We start from the raw sequence: 27545 nt of genomic DNA on the forward strand, positions 1-27545 counted from the left end.
ATATGACACATTGGATGTATCTCAGCAAAAAAGTTGGTTGATTAATATGAAAGAACCTTGGACACTTTAAAATTGCTCAGTATTCAGATGTTAAAGTTTTCTGAGAATTTTTGCATAACACAATTATCTCAAGCCAGGGCATTGCATAACAAATTGTGATAATTATTTAAGACTAAGCTCATTATCTGAAGTAAATGGAAATTAATTTATACAATTTAATTTAATTATGTCACATTTTTCAGTCACAGTGATCAAATCGAAAACGTTTGTGGAAAAAATGCCGCCTACCTTGATAAGTAGACCACGGTTCTCTTACTGTTGATGTTTTAAAATTTTCTGGCATAACTAATACCCAGCGAAGTCCCATTTGTCCATTTGGAATTGTGTCTATTTCCAGCTCCACTATGAGCTTTTCATATGTCTGTTAAAAGTTGTAAAGACTCAGGTCGTCTGGCCACCATCATCCAGGACACAGGATTTGATGTGTGTTCACTCCAGGCAAGCAGAGCTGGCACCCATCTTTGCCCAGGGACCTGCTCCTGTTTGTTGGGCAGGGCAGAGGTTGAGTTAGATTTAAATTAGGTTGCTGTGGAACAAATCTATGCTTTAGAGCTAAGGATCCATCTCCATAAATATCATTAACTTTTTAAACAAAATCAACGTCAGCAGAATAAAGCAGTGCTATGTTTCTTCAAAAGACAAAGGAGCGAGTGCTTATCTTTCTAACAAGTTGGCCTCTAGGTCCAGGTCAGCAACCTCAATAATTAAACTTTCTGTGACGAGGGGGATTTTTGCTTGGCAGCATGCCCCAGTGATGTTGTTAAGAAGTTAACTCTGAGTTCAAAGCAGTTCTTATGTTGTCACGTTTTCTTAGCGTTATCTGCAATATAAAGTATGACTGAACATTATTACCCAGTTATGTAGACTGAATAAGCTCCAATGACTCTAAATTGAAGATTGTATGCAGTAAATTTTTTATTCATAATACAATGATGATGTAAGATGATGATTTACAATCTACCTGTGATGCAATTCGAACACACTGTTTGTTTTAAATAAAAAATCATCCATTAAACTACCTAACAGGCTTTAAGACGAGACTATTCTGGAAGAGTGAAACTGGTACTGTTTTGCTTAAACAAGTAAAACATTTTACCTGCAGACAATTACTGAACTCTGACATTATTTAAGACTAAAACTTACTCAGTTGTTTTGGAAAGAGCACAGTCTTCAAGAATAATTGCCTCTGTTTTTAATTCAGTTTGGTGGAACAGGATGTTGTGGTGTTATGCAATTTGTATTTTACCGTTCTTAATGAGAGTTATGTTTTACTCTGTTTTGTATTTGCATCTTAAATGTTTTGTAATATTATTCATGCAATTTATTTAACTAAAAGCATGCCTCTATAATATTCCAAATTAGCTAAAATTATCAGGTGCAGTTGTTTGGTTGTCCCTATACAAATAAGCTAAGAAATTAAACTATTTTAACAGAAAATAAATGTGGTTATTTTTAAAGGTGAAATAAATGTTGAGATTTAGTCCCGATGTAGAACTAAAAGAATCTTGAGATAGACAATTTTACCTCTCTTTAATGTCTAAACAGTTTAAAGTTGTGATGTAATGAAAGCATTTTTTGAGCAAAGTACAAAAGAAAAACAAACAAACAAAAGAAATATGTGTCTCTGGTAACTCTTTATTTGAAGGGGGGTGAATAAGACAGTTTAAACTTTACCTTTAATAACAAAAAGTTACCTAATTTTTAAAGTGCAATCAGTAATACTTTTATAACAAATTTATATCAGTAATGATTTCTTGGTTAATGTCAACTTGTCATAACAAAGACATTTTGAATAATGTCAACTTTGTATTAAAAGTGTCATAATTTACCGAATGACACTTTATGACAACAGTCATAAATATTCATGAAGGTTTATTCATGTTCATGACAGGAGTTATGTCATGTTTATGACATGACAGTCTTATTCACCCCCCTTCAAATAAAGTGTTACCGTGTCTCTTCACCAGTTTGGTATTATCTAGAGGCTTTGGAGGGGAGCGTATTTCCTCCCTGCTATTGGATAGATTCAACCATAACAACCAACCTGTCAAAGCAAAGTTGCCACAGTAAAAGCTCTAATGGGGTACTTTAAAAAACAGAATCCAAGATGATTATAGCAGATCCATTAAATCCGCCAAACTGTGTTGCTCTTCTTGAACCAGAATTGTTTTTCCAGTAAAATGTCACAGTTGTTGGGTCGTCCCAAGATCTAAGGATTATTGAGGCTTTATCAAAACCTTGAAATTTGTGTGATTTTCTTCAATCAACCCTAAGTAAATCGTGCAGTGTGTGGGAATGTTTTCTCTGATAAAAATAGGCCACTGCCACCAGGAGTAATGGAGCCTGTATGTGGTCTGCAAAAGACGTTTATGAAGGACTTATAAATCAAACTAACACCCAACTAAGTACACTTATTCAAGATCAAGTTGGCCTTGCTTGTAAACAGAAATGAGAACAGATGGCAGCAGCGAGAGACAGAGACAAAAAGTTGCTTTTTAAGTTGGATGGTTTCCAGCAGTCTTCAGTCTGCACATTAAGATAGGGGTGCCACCTTTGTGGGTCATGCTGTATATAAGCTCAATCAGACTGTGGTTTTTGGAGGTCATTTCAATGACTGTGATGTTATTTAGGTCGGTGTGTTGAAATCTYGATGGCATATAGAGCATGTGACTCAAAACCTCCCCACCAGAATATTACATAGAAATTGATCAGCTATATTCCTTTAGAAATAATTGGAATTATTGATCCACTGTCATCAGCATCTGTTTGCTTGAATTTTTATATTTTTCTATCAATATCGTTAGCATAGTTTTGTATGCTCTAGGTGCATTGGTTCTCCTCCTTTGGGAGAGAAAAAAAGACAGTCAGTTTGTATTGACTTGTGTTAATTAGCACAGACTTTCAAGCATATTTTAAAAACAAACTCTCCCTTTGATTCCAGATTTCCCCCAGAACTCTGCGCTTCTCGGCTCCACTCTGAACTAATATAAGATCTCAAAGGGCTTATGGGGCAATCAAATATATCACTAATTCCTAATTACCCATCAGGAATCTGGTTAGCCACCAGCAGAAACCAATCTGTGCATCTGTGTGTGCTCTCATTAGGACATTCATCAACAGATTGTTAAAAGCAATACAATTTAGAAAAGGGACATCAACAGGGTTCCACATCTGTTGCACATTATTTTAATTTTTAACACTTTCCTCAATTATTGTATAATTTCAGATTATTTTCACACCGACTGGATTTGAGTCCATCTTTACTAAATCCCTGGGAATTCTAGGAAACATGTACTAAACAGAGCGAGTTCAAATGTGTATGCACTGTGCATTTCCCTTGTTTGATGCTCTGAATTGCCATGCAATATAGAAAGCTGTGCCTTTGCTTGAGAAAAAAATAGTGTCTTTTGTTTTCTTTCAGTCCCTGAAAAATGATGAGTCAGTGGCCAAGAAGGATGTGCAAAGGATTCTGGAGCTCAGCCACAAACAGAGGTAAAACCAGGCACCATGGAGGATTTAGAAAGGAGATCTTGATCATTGTCTCCTAATTTGCAATGCTTTCTGTTATGATTTGCAAAATTGTTTATATTTATCAATAAAATAATATGTCAAATTAGATAGATTGTAATAACTTGAGGTTATTTTTTCTGGCATTTTGTTTTAAAAATCTAAAGGAAGTTTCAGTTTATATGTATGTATGCCAGATGAGAACTCAGCCACAGTGTAATTTCTAAGATAGTTTTCAAGGTCTTTTGGAATCAAAACATAAAAGTCTGAACCCATCCTCATAAATGGCCTCTGGTCAATTTGTCCCTTTGGACAATTTGATATGTTTCTTTTGTCTAACCATTGTTTTTATGTACTTAAGCAGCCGGTAAGAATTAACTTGTGTCAACTTTAGTTTGCTTTTAACAGAAGCCATAGAAAAATTACATACAAAAAGTACATCACTATTGCAGTTTGATTTTGTTTTATGTTTTGGTCCTTTATGTTGAATCCGTTCAAAATGTCAAACTTGTTTGTCCTCAAACAAGCTAGGATATTTTATTAAGTACTCTAACCAAATTACATGTATGTGATAAAAAGAAATTTGCATTTTGATGGATTTTAAACACATTTACACAAACAATATAAATCCATCAGGATCCATGTTGCTAACAATTTTTCACAGTTGAGTCTACTCTTATTAAATATGAGACATTATGACAGCACATAAAAAATGTTTTAAAAGACTGTGATTGAATTATATAACAAAATGTGAATTAGATAGCAGAGCTGATTCCAAGAAACCCCAACAAACCKATGCTTGGTCCTCTCAGAACCTCCTGTAAAAGATCACTTGTTTTTTTTCCCCCCCTTTTTGATTTGTATATAATTGAAGATGCAAAAGTACAAAATTACGAAGTGGGTAAAACAACCAGCTTCCTTAGTGAAGTTATAGACTGTCCAAGCAATCTTTAAAACATCCTTTATTCAGAAGGTGGCTTTGTCTGGTTTCCACTGAGTTATCTGACTTGGTTTTCAGGTTTTGGAGTAATAACTACTTGAAGCAATTTTTAACGAAAAACGATGCCAACAAAACAGTACATTTACAAAATCAGATTTTATTTAGTTGAATAATGAATGTTACATGTTAAACATAAATTCTAAAGTTACGGAATATTTTTTAATGAGATTTGTGTATTTCAATTCTCTAAGCTTACACGAAGAATCTAAATATGAATAGGAAAAAAAAGCTGCATACTGTAGTTGATGCTGTTTACTATAATTGATGGTGTGGTCTAGTTTATTTATGGTAGAGAAAGAAGCAAGCAGGAGTTGAAAAATAAGAAACTAACTAGTGTACCTAAAACATGATTATTCAGGCTTTATTCCCCTAACATACGAACAGCCATCTGTGATATTTAGGGCTTTTTTTTTTTTCTTTTTTTTACCAGTTAGTATCATCTGATTAAAAAAGTGTGTAATACGTCTTTTCATGATCAGGAATCACGTGTCGCCTCACATGCTCTCTGAAAGGCTATAGAAGTCTTGTGAGCAAGATCTTGATCGCCAATCAATAGTCCATCACATGGCAGCTCTCACATGTCATCAAGCTAAAAACCATAAAGCAGCAGTTTGGCTCAGTGTTGCTTACCTAGCATTTTGGGAGGCACGGTTTTTTTCAGGGTGTTATTAATCCACCTTTGGATTTCCACGGCTGCCAAGAGCAATTACTTGCTGACTCCATTATGGCAGATGCAGACAGGTGATTCATTGCAAGTCATTTATTTCTGACATCTCTTAACAGAGATTTGATTGCTTTCTGAAAATAATTTTACCCCAAACTGTGACAGAACAGAGATGTTTYCCAACAGAAAAGACACTCATGGTTGGAACATAACATTCCATGTTTTGATTATCAACAATTAACTCGACTGAACCTGCTATAAAAACATGTGCTACTTCCTCACTAGAGTGATGTGTATCCCTTTTGTCAGCGTGGACAGTGTTTTGCTTGTTTGTACCTCAAACTGTTTCCTTGTCTTGGATACAGGCATTTATATTATGCTGATTACTCTAAAGAAAATATGCTTTACTGGTCTTACACTAAAAGACAAGACCATTGGCATCTGAAATATTTGTGAAGCATCAAGATCCTTTATAAAGTGACTGTTGCTGTTATCTTGAAAGGTACTGCAGATTCATTACACCACATTTTCCCTATGCCCTATGCACTTTTAAATTTACAGCCATGTTTAGACATATTAGTAGACTTTTTGAATTTAACTTGGCTGCCTCTTGTGATGTGATTTCTACAAGCATTTTTTCAAAGCAAGGACTCACATCACCAGCCTACTTAATATATAATTCATTGTGCTTTGCTGTTATCTGTGCACGGGAAAATCAAACAGTACAGAAATAGCCTCAACATTATAACACCCATTTACATTTATGCTAGATGTATAATAAATGCAAAAACAGTTTTTACACAGCAGGCTAAAAACTCTGTGGGTCATTCCAGAGAATACATAAAATGTCATTGGAAAAAGCAAAAATCAAGTATCTTTCAAAAGTGTCCAAATTCACATATCATTAACCAGGCTTTTTAATGCAAAACTGAGTTCTGAGCATGTTAACCGCAAATTTCATGTAAATGATGCAAGTAGTTCATGACAACAAGAACTGAGTTGAATATATCATTTTCAGCTCAAAAAGAAGTGGGAACAAAAATATTATTTATAGGACCCTGCATTATAGACCCCTTTTAAATATTTCTTACAATGACAAACCTCAATAAATAAAACTTTGATGTATTTTCCTAGGGATTTTGTATTCTCAAATTAAATGGCATAAATAACAATTGTGAAGTTGAACTCCCCATGCAAAAGAAACAATTTCYACAATGCATAATACTGCCAACATGCCAACTTATCAAGTGGAAGCTTTGTCCAAGATAATGTGCAGAGTTAGTTTTCTGCCACGCATATATTTATTATATGTTGACTAAAAATCTTTGTTTTGCTTTCATTTTATCTGAGCTTTGTTCCGTACAATGATTATGRCAAACTGCAGTCAGGATCTTTTAAGGGTGCAGTTGCTTTCTTCTTGCCAATTAATGCCCCTGATATGAACCACTTTGTGCTCAAACATAGTGTTTATTATGGAAATTCTGTTCCAGCAACAAGTCTATCATTAGAACATTACTTGGGTTCTGGTCAGAAACTCCAAAAAGGCCTRRAAATCWKAACTGATGTAAATGATGCAAGTGAACCATTGAACTGATGTTCAATGGTCTKGGTTCTTCCAACCTGAAGTTGCAAAGAGGCGACCCTGTCGCTTAATCAAGACACTCAGACAGAGGAGTATGAGCATCCCCACCCCACCTGACACCTCTCTCCCTGGGAAACTTCGGAGGAGGAGTGAGTCCAGCTCCTCTCCTGGAATTTGATTTCAGAGCTCAAGCTGTGAGTCCTGTTATTTCCTGCTGGGACTACTCAACCCGACACAACAACTCTGGCATCTCAGTGAGGTGACATTCCATGTCCTAAAACCAGATTATGCTGCCAGCACTACAAGCACAGACAACATTCAGAACCTTTGCTTCTTCCAACCTCAAGTCACAAAGGGGCATCTGTCTTGCTCACTGTGGAAAACTCAATCAAGACACTCAGCCGGGGGCTGAGAATCCCCACCACGCTTTTGCCTGTCATTCAACTTGCATGGCAACTGATCCGTTCTTACCTGCATGTGGTGGCCCACCGAGAGGGGACTTCCTGTATATTCTTCTGGCTGAGCCCCAAGAGCCAAAGCYTGGCTCCAGAAAAGAGCCCAAGTCTCCCTAATCCGAATGAGGTTTGCCTCTTGCTCTTGTCAGCTGTCTTATTGGAATCCATAAAARCMCCAGGACATGTTAAGAAGACAAAAAGAAGAAACACTGCTCTTAATTTTAAAGTGTAAGCTTTTTGATTTTTAGTTGGTAAGTTCCTTTGGAAACCAGGATGCAGATAAAAATAAAAGGGCTCAATAGTTATACATGATRTACACTTCAGGGTTTATTAGTAAGTACATTTGAAAATGTTAATTCTTTTCTTTCCTGTTTGACTTTGTGCTACTCTTTGCTGCTCTGTCTCATAAAAAATCTCAGACAAATACACTTTAATTTGTTGCTTTACTATAAAAAAAAAAAATATATATATATATATATAAACATTCATAGGTTTTGAACTGTTTTGGAAGGCACTGTGTAAGAAAACAAAATAGTAAATTTGTATTTTGAGCATTGTATTGCATTTAGGAATAGTACTGCAAAATGCTGATTTTTCTTCCCCAAAGATTGACAACAAACATTTGTTAAGAAAATCTACCACTATTAAAATCATTGTGAATAAATTAGCTTAAATCAAGTGTTGCTTTTTTTTGCCTTTTCTACWAAATTAAAACTATTTTATTGTGAGTAGTAGTTGTTTCTACACAAAAATCTATTTTCTCTCAAAGGAGTGTGCTTTAGAAAACCATTCAGAGGTGGAGTAGTAAAGGGCTCGGAGAGTGTAAGGACGATGTGCTAACAGGGTGTTTCTCACTTCCCTGCCACTTGACAGAGAGGAGATGAAGTCCCTCCAGGCAGCCCTGCAGAAGCAGCTGGATGAGGCAAATGAGAAAGCTGAAAAGCAGCAGGCCACGGTAAGACAGAGATGACCTCACCATCAGCGCTCGGTCTCCTCTAACCAGCCCCGTCACCTGTCACACAGCCCCCCTCGGTGATCGACGCTCATTACGCAGCAGCTGGCTTTTTCTTCCGTCTCACAACTCTAAACCGAAACTCTGACACAGCAGGAGAAAACCTTTTGCCACATCTTATTTGTTTGGTTCCAGTTCTGAAACCCTGATCTAATGTGTTTATTGTGATATAAGCTGATGAAAAGTTTTCATGACTATTTTCAGTAACTTACTCAACAAAGTTACTTTTCTTTAGATAGTCAGATTTTCACAGATTTTTAAATGTATCATGTTACTTATAGCAAATGACATCATTACTTTAAACCACATTCTTAGGCCATTAGATATGCAGAGAATACACTGCCATTATTCAGAGGGAAGTGAAGAGTGACCGTACATAATTTAGGTTGCAAAATAATATTACAGATGGACGGTTTTTGCTGTTTATTTAGTTTCTTTTGCAAAGTATTGAAATTGAGTTAATAGTGTGCTTATCCAAATATTTCATAATTGCTAAAACTACMCAGACTTTAAATAAAAAGTCTAACTCATTTACAAAGGTAATTTATTTTTCTTATATAGTTTATGATTTCTACATTCTATGAATACTGATACATTGGCTTTCCCTTTTACTTCCAAAACTGAAGACAGACACAWTTTTAAGAAGGAYAAACAAAGATAAATATAAGCATCACTATTCATTCCTATTTCAGATTTATAAGAAGTCACTTCAGCACTGACTCACTTTCATGTATTTAGTGCTAAAGCTCCTTCTTGTGATGGAGCTTTAGATCTAAACACATTAGATCAGGGTTTCAGAACTGGAACCAAACAAATAAGATGTGGCAAAAGGTTTTCTCCTGCTGTGTCAGAGTTTCGGTTTAGAGTTGTGAGCTTTATCAAAAACCAGACTTATCTGGTTTTTGATATTGCAACTATAGGAGATGGTTACTAGAGATCAATACACATATTTTTAAAAGTAGATATTTTAATCTRCATCATGTAGATTAACATATCTACATGAAGTAAGTTATAGGCTATCATCTACCTCAGATTATATTTAAGAAATTCTTGATTTTACAAGATTGGCTGTAATCAGGTACAGGTGTGGTGTTTGAAACTCTACTTAGCTTTTGCGCCCATTCATGACTTAATAAGAGGGAGATTGTTTTTTTCACCTATTGTCTGTTTGGTTTGAATAGTTATTTTACTTTCCCAAAATAAATCATTTGGACAATGTTTTATTTTTTTTATGATTAGTCTTATTATCTTTGTCTGATATTAACATTTGTTTGATGATCTGAAACCTACACATAAAAAAAACTGTTAGGGTGCAAATACCTTCTAATTTAATCCTGATGTCATATCAGCAAGGACACATTTTACACAAGTCATTTAAATTCTAAATTAGTAGTTTTGACCTCCAGCTTTTGCAAAAAGATTGATTTGCATTTATACAATACCTGTAATAATAAGCTCTCACATTTTCAGTCAAAAGAAATACTTTCTGTGTAACTTACTTACCTCCACAATTCCTGCTCACTTGTTAAATAAAATAGTTTATCTGCTATAAATTGGACTGCAGGACTGACTCACTGCATGCATGTGGCTTGGTACTAAAAAGAACAGAGGCTACTTCAGTACTGACTCACTCCCAATTATTCAAAATTCAACTTGTTCTTGTTATGTAAAGATAGTTTAAGGCATTTATGTCTTTACAACAGTAGACAGTCTTCCTTTGCCTCATATTTTATGCCAAGGCCTTCAGATATCCTGAGAAAATACACAGCCRCATTTTGAAACACTCTTCTCCTCTAGTGGATGTATTGGTTTTCCTCTTCTGTAGCTTGAAAGTCTGACACAAAGCGAGAGATCCGACACCTGACTTACATGTTTTATCCAAGATAAAGAGATTTATGAGCTGTCAGAAACATCGAACATAGCTGATGCTAAAGGGTGACACAAGCTTGCCTCCTAAAGTCATGCATTACCCCTTTAACCTTTGTGTGAGTAATCACTGCCATGGCACAATCTCATCCACCCAGCCAGCCAATATGTGAGTTCTTGGAACCTCTGGGTGGCTTCTTCTTCAATGTATTATGTAAAAATGTCAAATTGCATAGCATAAGTTGTGGCTAAGCAATGGCTTAGCCACAGCAATGGCTTAGCCACAATTACGGGTTGGAATGTCAAGTTTCCACTGATGTGGATGCTGAAACATGTTCTCTTCCACTTTTACATTACCTTCAAACTTTTTTTTTCTGCCCAGAACATAGAAATTACTATCTTAAATAACTGCCTCTTACCATTTAGATGACAATAAAATAGTTGACAACTAAGGATGAAAGCATTCTYTGTTGTACCAGTTTATGTTCCTTGTTTGCTGCTTTAACCTATGTCATAAATGCCATTGTGGTGTTGATTGGGTRTTTTATTTCTGACTTTATATGTGTAATTTCTTCCCAGTCAGTCAGAACTGAAGTAGTGTAAATTTCCATGTTTAATTATAGGATTAGAATAAAATCCTCTTGTTCAKGATGAAATAAATATCCTGTTATTTAGCTCAGTTATATGGTAAACTGTTTGTGCCTTGTATTTGAAAAATTAAGGTCATTCTAATCAGTTTCACATATTTACCCTCTGTATTTGTTSTAAGAAATGCATTTCTGACAGCCCACACTGGCTCAATACTTAGATGCATTTTATTAGCATAATCTAAGTCCCACAAGTACAATACTCCTGATCAGTATGTTAGACATTGTCAACAAAGTAAAAAAAAAAAAAAACAAGTGCTACAAACTAAACATTTCCTAATTTATTTTTAAAAATCTAAAATTTATACGTAAATGTCTAAAACTTAGTAATTAAAACAATAGCCTTTGAACTTCATATTGAAAATGAGGTTTGTTATTTTGTGCTGTTTATTCCTTTAAAACCCAATTTTTCTTGTTGCTGCTTTTCTAACCATCCCCTCAGGCTGTGGCAGTGACTGAAAGGCTCAAACATGAACCTCGATGTTATCATGTGCTGCTTGGGGATGTGAGTCAACTGGCAAGACTTAGTTTACTATTCCCTGGGGTGTATACCTGGCGTGAGGTCACCAGCCCTATGAATCTTTTCCTTTTTGTCCGCRAGACTATCTTGACGACCTCTCTCAAGGACACGCAACACTTGCGAAAGCAAAAATACTCTCTTAGGAATGGGAAAAAAAACAGACAAACTCCAAAACCTCAGCCTATCTGTCTTATACACACACACCAAATGTATTTGTTTGGTTGCCCATGGCAGGAATTTGCCATCTGCAGTTGGTGTTTGAACCTCCATTTGGCTGAAATAAGCACATACTCACAGGGCTCACGCCTGTACCGGGAAACCATGCTGAGCTGTTGATAAAAGGGTTGCCAAAAACAAAGATATCACTCTGCCGTAATAAAAATATAAACCAATAAGTCGGGCACTGGGAGCAAATTGGGAATAAGTGTGTCAGAGTATCACATTTCTGGAAGTCTGCACTCAAACATACCTCCAATCTACACACAGCTAACKTGAGTGAAAATATCTCATGTGGCAGTTTTCGTTGGAATTAAAAGAGCCTTTACATTGGGATGAATGAATATCTAAATACTTATAGACTAAATATTTTCTGTACTCTTTGATAAGATTGTGTTAGCATCTTGACATGCAATATTTGCCGACTTTGTCTCTGCAAAACTTCTCCAAATGTGTAAGATTATAAGGRCCTGTAGTTTGCAGCACTTTTGARATCATCTGTCAGATATAGTTCTAGGCCACTTAAAAATCTGTGTCTGAAGCCATTTTGTCTGTTTGAGCCCATGCTTGAACTCACATTAATACTAAAAAGCAAAATCCATCTTCATCTTCAACTTTCAAGCAGACGAATGGAGGTTTCAAGTCAAAATGAGACCTACGTCCGTCTGGATATGGGAAATGTTAATTTTGGATTAAACTTACATTCTGGAATTTAGATGAAACATTCAAGTTTTGTTTCATTAAACTTAAATGTTTTTTGTTATTTTTTTAAAATATATGTATCTTTGGGGCAGTGCTTGTTGGCAACAGATTCTGTGATGTTGGAAATCTTGTTCAATTTCCCTCAAATAATGAGACATTGGAGGGGGAAATCTGTCTGTGAATTTAACATCTGTAGAGAGTATTATGAGAATATCCATTTAAAATCTTGCCCAAGATAATGCCAAATAACCGAGATGGTACCAGTTTGGGACGCCTTCTTCCTCACTAGAAAAACAAGTCTCTATATAACTGGTAGCAATCTCCATACCAATATTCACTGAGTTGAGATTTTTTGTCAAATGATTCTCAGATCTCCACTCTTAGAGACTGAACTCCATCCCTAAACATGTCAATCACTMAAAAAAATAACTCTTTGGATTAACAAAAAAAATCATGGAAAAATTTTCCACCTGATTACTTTGATTTATTTCAGCACTGTGTAATTMTGTTACTCCAATTARGATGTGCTACCAATGMCAGAAGGACACACAAAACTGCATTGACTTATTACAAATTGAGGAATGGACACTGAAAAACATTTTAAATAAACTATCCCACAGAAATGTGTAAACAAAGAAGGCTGAATGCTGATGTTAATTTGAAACTCAATTCAATCAAATATCAATAGAAAGGTGTTTAATATAGTTTTMTATCTTGGAGAGTGTTGTTTTCTTTTCCATTTAATTTGTACAAATAAAAATCACAGTGAAGTTTGAAATGACATATCAGTTTTATTMCATTGTATCACAGGYGTTTAGCTTTTTCTATTCACTGTCACTGTTTTTATATTCACTTTTATATATAACTGCAAACATGTTCATGCTTGTATGAGCATGTATGATGTCAGTAATTCAAATTCATCTCTCATTGTGCTTCTGCTGAACGCAATCAGCAATTAAGAGGCCGGGTCACAATCAATTTTATGAAATAACAGTTAGCGCTCAAATGTAACGCTCTTTCTATCTTTGTATTTTTAGAGGCAGTGACAGTGACTTAATGTGGCATTTGATGTAATTAAGACCTGTGTAGCAATGTGAGTCAACTGGTAAGTTCTGGACTTATTCACTGGAAAGAAAAAAAAACAATCAACTAAAAAATAGAAGCATTTCTGTTTCTTTCAACTCATAAATTTTTAGTGCCTACAGTAAATCCATAGTATTTGATTCCAGTTAGAGTTTTTCTTTTCTTCTTTTTCAATATTACTTGCAGCAAATGTGTAATGAAGCAAATGTGTGGTAATCTGGAGCTAAAACTGTTCTCCCCAAAGGCATGAGTAATTTTTGCTATAGGCTAGACTACAAAGCTGTTTAAGAAGATTAGTGACATTTTTCCCTGATTCTTTGTGACCCATTTTTAACCGGACTATGTTGTCATTGTGTGGCAGTTCAGTAGCGTTATTTTGTTTTTCTCTTTTGTTTGACAAAAGCATACTAATGTGAATGCGAGAGGATTTGTTTCCCACTGGAGCATCTAAAAATGAAGTTAAAGCCTTAGATTTAAAAATATAACTATGCAGCATCATGAAAAACATCTTTTGTTTTTTTTTTTTGTCTGAAGCATCTGTCTCTTAGACATTTGTTTCAACTTTCCTCGCACAATAATTAAATCTWTATTATATGAACTCACATTTGGGATAGAGAATTTAACACTGCTTTCTCTGACCATTCAATTGGTTGTGCCTTTTGCCTTGTTCCCTGACTAAAAAGATACACACTTAGACGCTGTTTGCTTCTCTGATTTTGTTCCTTGTTCCTCTTTTGTCCTCAGATAAAATTTCTGAAAGTGGAGATGGAGAAAAAAACAAAAATCATCAAGGATTTACAACAAGAGGTGAGTCATCAAAGWATCATCCAATGCTGACAAGAAACCCAATACACATTCATAAGGTACATGTATCAAATCTATCTTGTCGTAATTTACCCATCAAAGTTCTCTGCCTCCTTGYATTGTTCAGATCAATTTGATTTAATGATTTTCTGAGTTTGCCAAATGACTTCTGACAATCTGAGGGGACCAAGGAAAGGCCTTGTTAATTTCAATCAGAGGTGGACATACACTGGGTTGAACACCACAAGGGTTTTTTCAAATGTTTTGTGAACACAGGAGGGCATTCTTTGATCATCACTGCAGCCATGATTGCAATTGTTGAATGATAATTTGGCCTCTTTTCAAAGTAGAAAAGAGGCTGTGCGTGGTTGTCAATATTAGTGCAAAGAAGTTGAGATGAAAACTTTCAGGTCTTACACAACCACATGGATTTTACTGTTGATGCCTTAAACATTTGTGGAAAAACTTCAGCAAACATCACTCCAACTAAACTTTCACTACGACTCCTTGCTATTTACGTTTCAGCTCGTTATCGACAGAAATGGCGGGGGGGGGACGAGATTGCACATATAAAAGAAATCGAAATAACACCTGCCTTTAATGGGACATGTTGGGCATGTAAGACTTTAAAGATATTCTATGCCCATACACTGGAGTTTTCTTTTATTATCTTTGCCTAAGGGTTGTTTAGGTTGTTATGTGACAAGAAAATAAGGGGACTCCTGCAGAGCAGTACTGATAATTGAAATGAAAATCATACAGTGCCATGTAATWAATTTTTACAGAGGCTTATAAATACAAAATGTCTTTTTAACAGATCAATAAGGATCTATGGAAGCTTATTTCTGAAAGGGTTGAAACAATATACAAGACTTTACAAATGTAGAAAGGTTCTTCCAACAGATAAACCTCTATGGTGAAATCAATACAAACCCATTTCATAATTGGTTTTTGTATCTAAACTTTGAGGCAATGGAAGAAAAAAATATTGTGTAATATTTATGTRATACAGTAACAGAGAATGTTTTCAATTGCATCAAGCTAATAAATTAAATCAGAGCAAGATGATGAAACTATTCTGAAAAATCACACAATATTGCTCAAAGCTTCACTGTGAAAAGTAGTTTTTCAGCAGATGCTCAAATTAATTGGGGACCAGTTCTGATTAAACTTTTGTTGAGTAACATGATTAAGTGACTCAGACTGGAAACTAAACAATGACATAATGACATCAAATTACTGGAGTCAAGCTGTTCTGAGAAGTACCTGTCACTGTGCAGGTTTCTGTGAATTTATCAAAGATACACGCAAACAATGTGAATCACAGCAGATGAATCAGATTCATTTTCTTGCACATAAGACATCTTTTCAAGATGCTTTTAAAATAAACAAATTTCCATTTTTAATCTATCTTCTTTTTCTTTTACATGTTATGGGGGTTTATATTTATGCACCTTTAATTGTAGTTGACATTTGCTTCAACTCACACATTGGTGACATCATTTGTCACTGTCTGCTATGCAGTTCCCAATTAAAACATATGCTGTGTGTGTGTTTTTTGCTATTTGTGATTTCCTGACCCCTAGAAACATGGCACATTTGGAACATTTTAACTTGATGTCACAATATTTCACTGATCAACAGTTTCCAGAGTTCTGCCTAGAGGGAACACCTTGCCGTCTATAGCAGGGTACAAAGGGCCAAAATCACCAAGTGGAATAATTCAATCAGTCCCTCCTGGATATTAAAATGACTCACTTGTAACAGTGAAAGCAGATGCAGTMATTCCACATGCATTCATGATTTGTTTGTTTTATTTATTTGYATTAGTCTTTTGATRAAGTTGGACTGAGCACACGCTATAATGTAAAAGTTGYAAGAAAGGTTACTTTATTTCAGAATGGAAAAGTTGACCTATACAGWACAGGTTCTTTAGTACACCAAGCTTTTAAGATCTTCCAGAGGTTTTCTTGTTCTCTCCCATTGGGAAACACTGCACTGAAAAGACATTCTTACTTTTTCTTGTTTACTTTCTCCTGTTTTTACATTTTTACACTTCTRTTTACCTCATAGTATTTAATGGKACTTTATAGTTGTGATTAAAACAGCAAAAGTACTACATAATTGTAAAGTAGAAGAAAATGTATAAATTGTCTTATTTTAAAAAATATATACATACCTTAAAGGTACTAAAGATACTATATTGTTGTACGGACAACCGTAGCTCAGCCACAGTATGGGAAACAGAATAATATCTAATCATTGACTTCAAAGGTTATTTTTATCTTCTCCATATCATGAACACAGGCAACATGGAATAAATAGTTACATAAATCCCAAAACCTAGTACTTGGGGATTTGTTATAAGTGTTTCCACTTGTGATGGAAACACTAGGTTTCATATTCTACCCTGTAATTCACACCGTGGTGCAGAGCTACATTCTGCTGCAACTGATATGGATTTGATTCTGGGAAACCTCCATGGCAAATCCATATTCTACTATCAGTCATCACTGCAGGTACAAAGGCCTCATAAAGTGGAATATTAATGCTTGTGTATTAATGCACTTTCATTGTGATATCAAACACACTAAGACATTGGTATGAGTGTTCTAGGATGAGATGCATTAGATTTGCTCTTGGATGTCCCTCTGCTGGAAGTAATCAGGGAAATGCAGAGATACTTCAATAATCAATCGAGTGATTTTCACAGCAGGAGTTTGCACACATCTGCAATACTCTGCAGCAGATCAGTTTAACTGACTAAATAATCCTTAAAAAGGACCATGATTTAGCTTTGTGATTGACAATTAGAGATTCCTTAACTTCCACATAACATCTCATTTTGGATGATTTACAGAAACAGTAATGAAGTTGCATGAAAGTGGCAGAGTGTTGGTCACAGCCACTGTAGCTTTTGTATGATTCCATGTTTTCACAAGTTCTGAACCGGGTCCTACCACTAATCCTCATTATCATAAGCCAGTCATCAATGCACACACTAATCTGGCCAAAACAAAGAGCTGGCAAACAGCTTTGGCAACTGTTAGACTTGATTTAAAGTTAACGGGGCTGTAATTGAAGTAAGACAGCAAATTATCAGCCCCTTTTAATGAAAGCTTGTCTAAATGCCGTGCTACAGCAAAGTTAGTGCAGAAGTTACTTACTCACAATTACACTGTTGGCAAGAGGCTGAAGCAGCAAGCAGTGGAAAGATCAGAGGAGAAATGATTTCATAAATACACAGTTGTCCTCACTGCTGCATYACTGCTGACATTTTAAGGTCTGTGTTCTCTGCTACACATCTACATATTGTGCGGGTTTGAGGGCTTTTGCAATCACAGAACAGGTTGTTTGTGGTCAATAGAAGTCAAAGGACTACTTGTATGTATCCTGTTGACATTTATATCACAGATACATGCAGAGTAATATAAGAACATTTCCCTGTATCTGTTATTGTTTTGAGGCTGCACGATGTYGCAGTGTTTAGTTACCCTACAACTAAAAGGTTCTGAGTTTGAATCCTGGCCTGTGCTCTTAATGCRTAGAGTTCTCCCCATGCATGACCAAAAACATGAGGAGTGCGTGTGTGCATGTATGTTTGTTGGTCTGCTGTGTGTGCGACATAATTGTAAATATAACAAAAGCCAGAATATGTCTCCTTGAATATAACTACTATTCTGAGACAATTGTCAGTTGTGGATGTTTCCTTGTATATATTTTCCTGTAATATGTGCTTTATCTTAAGTTTATAAATCCAAATACTGCCAACTTACTTTCTTGCGAATATCTCAAAATACAACCTTAAAAATAGGGTGACGTGTTGCTGGTCCTCTACTTTCCAAYGGGATCCATGAGATTCCTGGAAGCCTTTGGGCATCAAGGACACTTTTAGCAACAATAGTTTGCATGGTTAAGTCAAACTTTGACAAATTATTTTGTTGACACTGCGACAGACTGGCGACCTGTCCAGGGTGTACCCCGCCTCTCGCCCGAAACGTTGGCTGGAGATGGGCACCAGCACCCCTCCCGACCCCACTGAGGGAAAAAGGGTGCAAGAAAATGGATGGATGGATGGATTTTGTTGACAAATTAATGTTCAACAGTAGTTAGTTGAGGTATCCTCATGGCTAACCAGTTAATTAAAATTGGACATAATTCCAACATAATCAGTTTAACAAACCATTTGATGTTTTTATCTGTTTAATACTTGGACAGTGATTAGTTTTTTTTAAAAGTAAACTGTTTTTATGGATTAGCCCGACTGCTAACCCATTTCACCCCAGTGCTGAAGTATTCTGAGAACTATAGAGGGGGTGGAAGGACTCAGAAGTGATGCATATTGCAGTCACCAAATGATGAGAAGGAGCAGTACAACAGATAAAGTTAATTGAGGCATAGTGTATGACAGTGTCACTCACAGAAAAATGTTCAGATTGTTAATGACTTTTGTTAATTACATAGATTGTTATCTGTTCTTAATGACGGTATRACTGACAACACTTAAAAATAGTTATGAGCAAACAAATCAAGCACTTTGTTCTAGAGCTGAGCTCTTCATGCATCCCTTTGCTTTACCATGACATTAAATATGGTAATATTTGAATATGTACTCTACAGGAGGCATTGCACCTAAATATTTTATGCTCTACTGACAAGATCACTGTGGTAATATTACATAAGTCAAATTTAAAGTAATGCTGTTGTAAGTTATTTTGAAATAAAGAAGCAATGCTTTCATATTATATTACATGTTGACACTTATAAAGCACAGTTTCACATTATTSCACTGGTCATAATTGTGACAGGTGATAAAAGACTCCTGTTTTTATTAATTCAAAGGGCTACCAATGACAGTTGATTTGGATATTTTTAATGAGGAGATTCTGAAACTAAATAGGTTTAACATACTATTCTTTGATGTTTATCTCACTCTGAAAACCTTAAAAAGCTGGAAAATAAGTCCTCATCAGGCTGTGAAACTGTCTATGCAAAGCTAACAACGTTTTAAAGAATGTAATTAAGTTGCTATATTTATGGAAAAGGATTGCTTACTGTACTTGTATAGATACATGTAAGTTCTACTCTCTGACCACTTCCATTCCTAACTTAGAACATCAGCAACAATCATGACAGTCACTCCAAAAGATAAAGGTATTCCAAAAAAAAAATAATTACAACTTTCTTAACATGTTGTTATGCGTTTTATATAGGCCAGTGYATGTGCCCTRGTTTATCACACAATCAAAACAAGGAAACATTAACATTTTGTTAATATAAGCAATAAGCTTTGGTTCTTCATTATTGACTGACAGATTTTCAAACAATATTGTCTTCTGGGAACGCAAACTCAAAACATTTTGTGTAATGCCATTGTTACGGAAATGTGATTTTTGTTGTGAAGTTCATAGTAATTCCTGGCAAAGCTGAAATGAACATCTATACAGCAAACAATACCCTTTGTTTACATCAGTCCAYGCTTTTGGAATGTCTTTTTATGTTGCATATCATTGTGAGGTCTGTTATGGTGTCACTGGGGAAGCTTTATGGCTGCAATTCACTGTCAAGCCGTCATCAATGATTTGCTTTCAAGGCTTATTATGAGTATTTTGCGGGAGAATGATTTACAGGCTGACTTGGATCCTGCTGGGACTCATCAGGTTCTCAAAGAGCATTGTAATAGACAGTTTTGCCACACTCCCGGCTCAGAGCTGTTGATGCTGATAWATTTTTTTGGTTTAAAATGGCTTCACATCATTGTCYGCCTCCTTTCATGTCTTCAGAATGTCATTTTGCTGGGTAAATGGCAGAGAAAAAAAACATTTACTGGCATCACAACAATTGCTGGATGTTTTTGTGATACTAATGCCASCAACAAAGGTGACAAAATGAAGTGAGCCGAAAATTGAATATGTATCCTATATGCATATTTAGGAAGCCTTGGACAAAAAAGTTTTAAAAATTGTATTGTTATAGATAATCAGTTTTATATGTGAATGATACATATAGTTAGTTGATGCAAATTATGAACAAAATACCGTGATACAATTTAAATATATTTTAATATTAAAGGGGTTTAGTGTGAAACAAAATTTACCAAAAAAAAAAAGAATATTAAGACATCTCCCAATTCCTAATTATGTACATTGGTTACTGTGATTGTATAATATGGTATCAATGGGATGAATATAAATTAGTTTTGAAGACACTGTCTGTAGAAATCAGACGGTTATGYCCATTCATTACTGGTGAATGCCAGGTCGCAATTTTTGAGTTGAGTCATACGTCCATATATTTTCCAAACCTGTTTCATCCTGTCTAGGGTTGTGTGGCAAAAATTAAATAAATATAGCAACTTGGCAGATATACACTCTATAACCCATCCAGACTCCATCAAGCCTGAGTCATGTACATTTTACAGTTGACATGCATTAAGAGCAAATGTCAGCTGGTAAAATCATAGGTATAGTGAGAGGTTGGATGGCATGTAGGTTACAGTTTGCTCTGTGTGCACAGGTGGGCTTGCACCTTATTGCTGCTTTCATGCATCCGAGACAAGAGACCTAACGTATTATTCCRCAGTCATGATTGACAAGAAACTCAGCAAGAATAACRCTGTTGAARTTTCAAGAAAATGATTAACCTAAGTGAACTTATATGYGTCGCTCAAATAAAGTCTTATGTTCTTTCCTCAGCCTTCATGAATATACTTTGTGATTAACTTTGGATGATTTTCAACATGAAAAGAGTATTTCTCCTATACAGAAAAATGTTTTTGAGTTGCCCAAGCAAACACATGGACATATATAGTTAATAGTGTTGTCTAAACACTAAAGAGCTAGAGTTGTTCAAAGTCTMAAAATAAGGTATCCACTTTTTTGTCATATTTTCTTTGGTATCAACAGTGACCATTTAACTCTATAGATACAGTATATATTTTTTTTGTCCTTTAATTTAATATAGTAAGTTATGTTTTCCTTTTTTCATATTTCAGTTATAATGAAAGAAACATTGCAGATAAGCAAGGTTGCATATATTTCCCAATCTCTGCAGTCTGATGTAGGCCATGAGTTTTCGATTTAAGTAGAATAGGATGCTTGTTCAAATTTGACTGTTTTTGTTCGTCCAGTCACAATGTCTTCATGTATGAAGGTTACAGACATTGTGGTTTGAAATATTATAAAAACCTCTGATTAGATGCAGCAAATTCATGAATGCAGATCTGCTACGGAATATTATGAATTACATTATACAAACATATCAGAGAGTACAAGAAAATAATTGCAGTAATTKTGACTATTTGAAAAGAACATCAAAGCTATTAAAAATGTTTAAAACTCAGTTTTCCCATCACACCTTTTATTTAGGAGAGATAAGCTAAAATACATAAAAAATGCCAAATGCAAGTACGTGTATTTTTATTCAAGGACTAGCTAAAGATTATAAGAAAAACAAGCAATCAGCTGTGATTGATGAGCTGGTAAATGTCCTCCCACACAATCAGCATCTATTGAGTAACAAATTTAGATCTTCTTGTAGCTTCAATGAGCCTTTGATTAGTAAAGAAMAATCTTGATTAGGATTTACTTCAGCCAAATGACAGAATGTTTTTTTTTTTTTTAAATGGCTTGAGAAGTTAAAAATACTTAAGAATTCACTTAAAATATTGCACATTTCAAGTTCAGTGTCAGGCATGCTTAATTCAATTTTATGATTCACTTATTCTTACTTTCCATGCTAAGAGCATATTCTTTCAGTTTATGACACCTTGGTCTTCAAGCACCAACAGAGCTTAAGAGAGTTACCAATTCTGCCTCAGTTTGCATCAAATAGATTTGATGTTACACAGGTAAAGGATGATATTTSTATCCAAAAGTTTAACAACCCTGGTGTTATCTCTTACTTTCAATGTAATTGATATGATTAGWTTTACATAGTGCAGAGACTGTTGGTCAAGATGTTGTGCAGTTTAATTCAACAAGTAATTAATTTGATATGTACATGCAAAATATTAAAGAAATGTTCCAGGAACTTGAAGTTAGCTTGCATGAAGGGCATCAGAGCAGATGAGCATTACTGTTGTGCAAAACAATGTAACAAATATATTTTCATATTTGTTGWTGGAAGAAGAAGCACATTTTTTTCTTACAAGTAAAGCATGTSTTTGTATGAAAACAAAATATTGATGTTCAAGCTGCTTACCATTGTGAAACAGTRGCATCCCTGCTTGCCTTGTTTGGAGGTGTGGTGGTTTTGAAAATCCTCTACTCTTCTTTAAGTTTCTGTTCTTGTGACTGGTTATCAAAGTTCCTCATTAAATGGCTAGAAATTGACTTCAAAATTTCTATGGACAAAAGAAAGAAAAATGATAAAACAGTAAACTATTGAACATCATGAATTCATTTGAATGAACTGCTTTAGTATCTCTCAACAAACCATAGCCTCATGTATATCCACTTAGTCACATTTCAGACCTTATTCATTGCACTACTGGAAATCTTATTCAACTCCTCTTTGACATATGTCTATGTCAAAGAGATGTCTATTTTCAAATTATCCATTCAGTAATTTTCAGCCAGTCATGAATATAGCYCCATTTTCACTGCATAATATGGCTAGCTCTCATTGTCCAATGTTGTAGAAAAAAAGAAGCTCTCAAATTATGGGAGGAGGAGAGAAAATGTAATCTGGACAACGGGCAGCATGAACATTACAAAAGAGCTCCTCTCCAAGATAAAGTGACTGGGGCTAAATGGTTTATACAGCTGTTCCAACATCAGCCCAGTGTGTTTCAACTTAGAAAAAAAAAAACAGACACTCAGATTGACAAAACACAAGCAAATTGGGAAAAGATACTCATTAATTTTGCAACGCATACATTGCAACACATGCAAACAGATAACTGTGGTGCAGTGCAAAGTTACAACATGAAGACAATCAAATCTAACATGCTTGAAATACACCAATGGAAACAGACCTGTGTTTTGGGCACACAAAGACATTTTGTGGATAAATTGCAGCAGACTAGTTGTAAGTGTGCTAAAGTTGTCATGACACGATTGAGTCCACCGTAGTGTTTATATTTAAAAAGACATTGCGATGTATACACACACACAATAAGGGGAACACATTACATTACTGGTATCAATCAAAAAGTTTGCTTTTGATAAGAAATGAGACAGGCATGTCTAAGTAGCTTGTGGTGGGATATGTTATCCAGCTTTATTTAATCACCTCACGACATTAAATTGTGCCGCGCTCATCATTTGACTTCCTCTGGCAGTGAAAGACGCTAGGGAGGAGTCCTTATCATAACTCGTAAATTGTTCCATGCTGCACTCGCACTTAAGCTTTCGAACAGGCAAAGTAGGGATTGATAAATATTGAACATTTTAAGGTTTTTCTCTTTTTAAATATTTCCTATGAAGTCATTAGTTAAACCAGATATGAGAAACAACCTACGTAATACACACATGCCGAACAAGTAAAACMGAATAGTCCATAAGTGACCATTCTAAAAATGGGAATGCCTCAGGAATGAGGGCTGAACACACTTAGAGAAAAATCTAAAATACTTTGTGGAAAAGCCTCTTTGGCAGTGACAGCCTCAATATGTCTTATGTTTGAAGAAAATAGTCTCATGCATTACAGGTGTGATTTTGAGCCATTTTGTCACACAAACTGTCTTCAAATCTTGAAGGTGTCTTTCTTAGGCACTCTGATCTTCAATTTTCTCTACAGATTTTCAGTGGATAACTGTCAGGTGATTGAATGGTGCATTCTAGTCGTTTTTCTTTCTTTGTCTGAAATCAATTAAGAGTTTCCTTGAATATGTGTTTGGGACTGATTGTCCTGCTTGAAAATCTGGTCTTATTTCATTGTCATTCCCACATTCATCCATCCTTAAAGTCAGCCAGTATGAGCCTTCACTTTTATAAGCTTGGTATATTTGAGGTGCTTTACAGAACCATTATTCTTCCTAACATGGTGTTTGCAATGTCATTCAAAGAGCTCAGTTTTGGCCTTGTCTGACCTTACCGTGCTGTCCCAGTATATCATAGCCTAGTCCAACTCCTATACACCAAACTTTGAACAAGTTTCTTCATCATCATTCTTTTTTCTACATGTGAGAGCCATTGGCTACAATGACACTGCGACATTCAGAAGGTCAGAAATGCATTTGTAACCATTATCACTGTAAGACATTTTGTGAAGGTCTGTCTCACCATTGACAACAATGTTCAACACTTTAGTAATGGGAAATCATATGTAGGTTATTACACAACTGCACATAAACAGATTGATGATTTCTGATGACTGACAGATTTCAGATGGTTTCTTGGTTTGTTTCTGTGTTTTTTAGTAAATCATTTTGTGTTTATCATTTATTCCTTGTGTCATTCCATTTGTGTACTCATAATTTATTGATTAATGTGCTTTGATTTCTTTGTATTATTCTAGTATGAATATTTACTCTGAGAATTTGTTTTTGACATATTCAATACTTGTTTTATCCACTGTGTATATATTTACTTGCACTATATGTGTGCTAACACACAGCTCACACACTTTAGATTCAAATTGCCTGCAGCAGGCTTTAAAAGACGTTCTTTGTGATCAGAGTAAATTTACAAACGTGAACATCTAAAGTAGATGCTGCTGTGCTGTACTAGAGATCCTTCTCTGGCACTCTTGTTTGCAGATTTATTATCAGCAGGGGCACTTATATAACAGATGACGTCAGGATAAGCAACTTTGTGAACTGCTCTGTTCCTAATGCTGTGTTATTTCTTTTTTTTTTTTTTTTAATTAAAGCTGATAACCCGTTGCTCAGGAAGCTTGCAGAGATCGCTGGATCTGATTAAAAACCCTTGTGAGGACATCTTTCTATAGATAGTAAATTTGTACACAAAAACAACATCTGTAAAAGAAATGTGATAGTTACTTTTAAAATAATGGAATAAAGTAGTTTTGCCATCTGTAGTCAATGATAAGTTTACATTGATTGGTGAAAACTTCAAGCACATTATGTTGTTTCAGTATCACATAGTAACAAGAGTATGTTTTCCTTCTGGGACCTTGAGACCAGCTTGTATTAAATCTGCATTTCCTTCCAACGCTGCCAAAGTGCTGCAATATGCAAAAAGACAAACTGCAGTTACCATCTGTGAAATAGCCAATGCAGCAGTTTTAGTTTCATTAACAGGTAATATATCTTTTTTAAGTGTCTTTGAACATAATGCTGATAGCCACAGATTACCTAGTTAGTTTCAGACCATAATTTTTTTTTTTACAACATTATAGAACTTTATTTTCAAAAAAGATTGGGTTCTATATATTACAAAAAAAACTTATATAAAAAAATAGTTTTCTGTTTGGAATATTCAACAGAAAAAACAAGTAGAAAAGGAAAATATATTTACTATCGTTACTGGAAAATGTAATAAGGGCAGTAAACACACATTCTGTGGATATAAGTACCAAATGTTTGTCCTGCTTTAGGATAAAATGAAAACCAACTTTTAAATAGCAGATATGAGAAACATCAGAGTCTTTGAGAGTGAGTGTTTAAAAACTTAATTTTAATATAATCACATGACAAAGTTAATCATATAATGTGAAGTCGCCGTCATACTMTGACACAAAAAGCGATATGAACCTTTCAATTCAAAAAGAGACCGCTGCACTGAACCCTATTGAAAACCTCACGGTTATTCCACCGAATATTGATTTCTGAACTCTTACTGAGTTAAAACATTAGCATTTTTGTTTTTTTATTGTCTATCCCAACTTGGCACCATGTGAAAAAGTAATTGACCTTCTAAAATTAAAAACTGTTAAAAACTGCTTATTCTACGCTTGGTGGCAACAACTTCTCCAAAGCTATTGTGTGTTTTTTAAAATTCATGGCTTCATCCAATACAAGTTATCCAGGTCCTCAAAACCGAGGCAGCTCCAGATGATACATTTTGCTGAATTGCTGTTAGTTTTGGTAGACTTATTTCTTATTAGTCCAGCAATATTTTCCCAAAAACAATGGAGATCATGAAGATCTTTATTTGCCAAACAAGATGTGGAAAGTTGTTGTTTTCCTGGCAGCCTTTGCGTTATTTTTTCTTTCTCATCTGTTCTTAAATTTCTTCAGATCAGAGAGAGAGGTGTATGATTTTGAGATCTTTTACTTCATGTTTTCAGACAGGTATAATGATTTTTTTTTATTCTGCGTGTTTCATTCCTGTGTACTCACATTTCCAGTTAGACAGAAACTGTGAGTAGTAGSAGTTACTTCTCAGTTTAATAAGAACAGATATATTTTGTTTCAGAAAAAGGTTGGCTTGGGTAGCTGCTTTCCATCCATTCATYCGTTGCCTATACCCGCTTGTCCTTGTTAGGTTGTGGGGGGTGGTACTTATCCCCAGCGATCATTGGGTGAGAGGCAGGGTACATCCTGCACAGGTCACCAATCCATCACAGAGTCATAAAGGACAAACAACCAAGCACACACACACATGACCAAGGGCAATTTAGAGAGACCAATGAAACTAACAGTAATGTTTTTGGACTGCTGGTGATGATCAGAAACCTCTCAAATATATCCCTAGTTACTGACTGAATGTGACTGAATACTGCAAAAACCAGTAAAGCTTAATATTTTCATCCCAAGGAAAGGAGAGTTCAGATGAGGGTCAAATATGAACTTGACTCCTTCACACAAAACCACATATCTAAGTGACATAGGCTATTACCCAGGATTTCCACTGTGAAACAATGTTTTTTGTGTGTAGTGTTTTACATGCACTATGGAATCATCATAGTCAGAATTAATTACACTCAAAAAGCCCAAATTATATGTGCAGCTTGAGAGCTCATAACAGAAATGCTGACCAAAATTACTTCTATTTTCTTTTGCATCTTGAATGCAGTTTAATTTTCTATATTATCAGCCTGTCACTATGCACACTATAAAATCATAAGTTGTTTCARAATCGGTTGTTGAGGGAAAGCGACTGATCAAGCCTAAACTCTCCAAATTCTGGCCATGGCTTAAACCAAAAACCTCCTATTTGTATTGGCTTTTTCTCCTTCTTCTTAAAAGATTGCAGACAGCAGCCTGCAAAACTCAATCTTATAGTCCTAATGGTCATCCAGCAACCACCCAATCTGCAAGATTACTTGTATGTGCATCCTTCTTTCCTCCTTTGAACCCACTCATCACACTCTGTGTAAAGGGGCTGTCTACAGTTTTCAGTGTGGTTTTTGCCACATTCCAATTTGTTTAAAATAACACAAATTACTTTCTTTGTGTCCATGTGTTCAGACCTCTGTCTTATTTTGAGACTTTTCCAGAATCATCACTCCCAAATTTGAATAAAAAAAGCTATGCTTTGATGAAAATCAACAGCTTTTAGAGAACAGCATAAAAAAAA

At 35.3% G+C, this 27545-nt stretch overlaps 1 protein-coding gene across 1 annotated transcript in view; it reads left to right on the forward strand.

Moving 5' to 3' along the window:
* Positions 1–27545, forward strand: part of luzp2 (leucine zipper protein 2) — a 168549-nt gene that overhangs the window by 78541 nt on the left and 62463 nt on the right. The window contains exons 3-5 of the mRNA XM_008405682.2: positions 3482–3552; positions 8142–8223; positions 14059–14121. Of these exons, the coding sequence (XP_008403904.1) occupies positions 3482–3552; positions 8142–8223; positions 14059–14121 (216 nt within the window). The remainder of the gene's footprint in view (positions 1–3481; positions 3553–8141; positions 8224–14058; positions 14122–27545) is intronic.

This window comes from Poecilia reticulata, linkage group LG3 (genome assembly GCF_000633615.1).
Source record: "Poecilia reticulata strain Guanapo linkage group LG3, Guppy_female_1.0+MT, whole genome shotgun sequence".
Taxonomy (NCBI): Eukaryota; Metazoa; Chordata; class Actinopteri; order Cyprinodontiformes; family Poeciliidae; genus Poecilia; species Poecilia reticulata.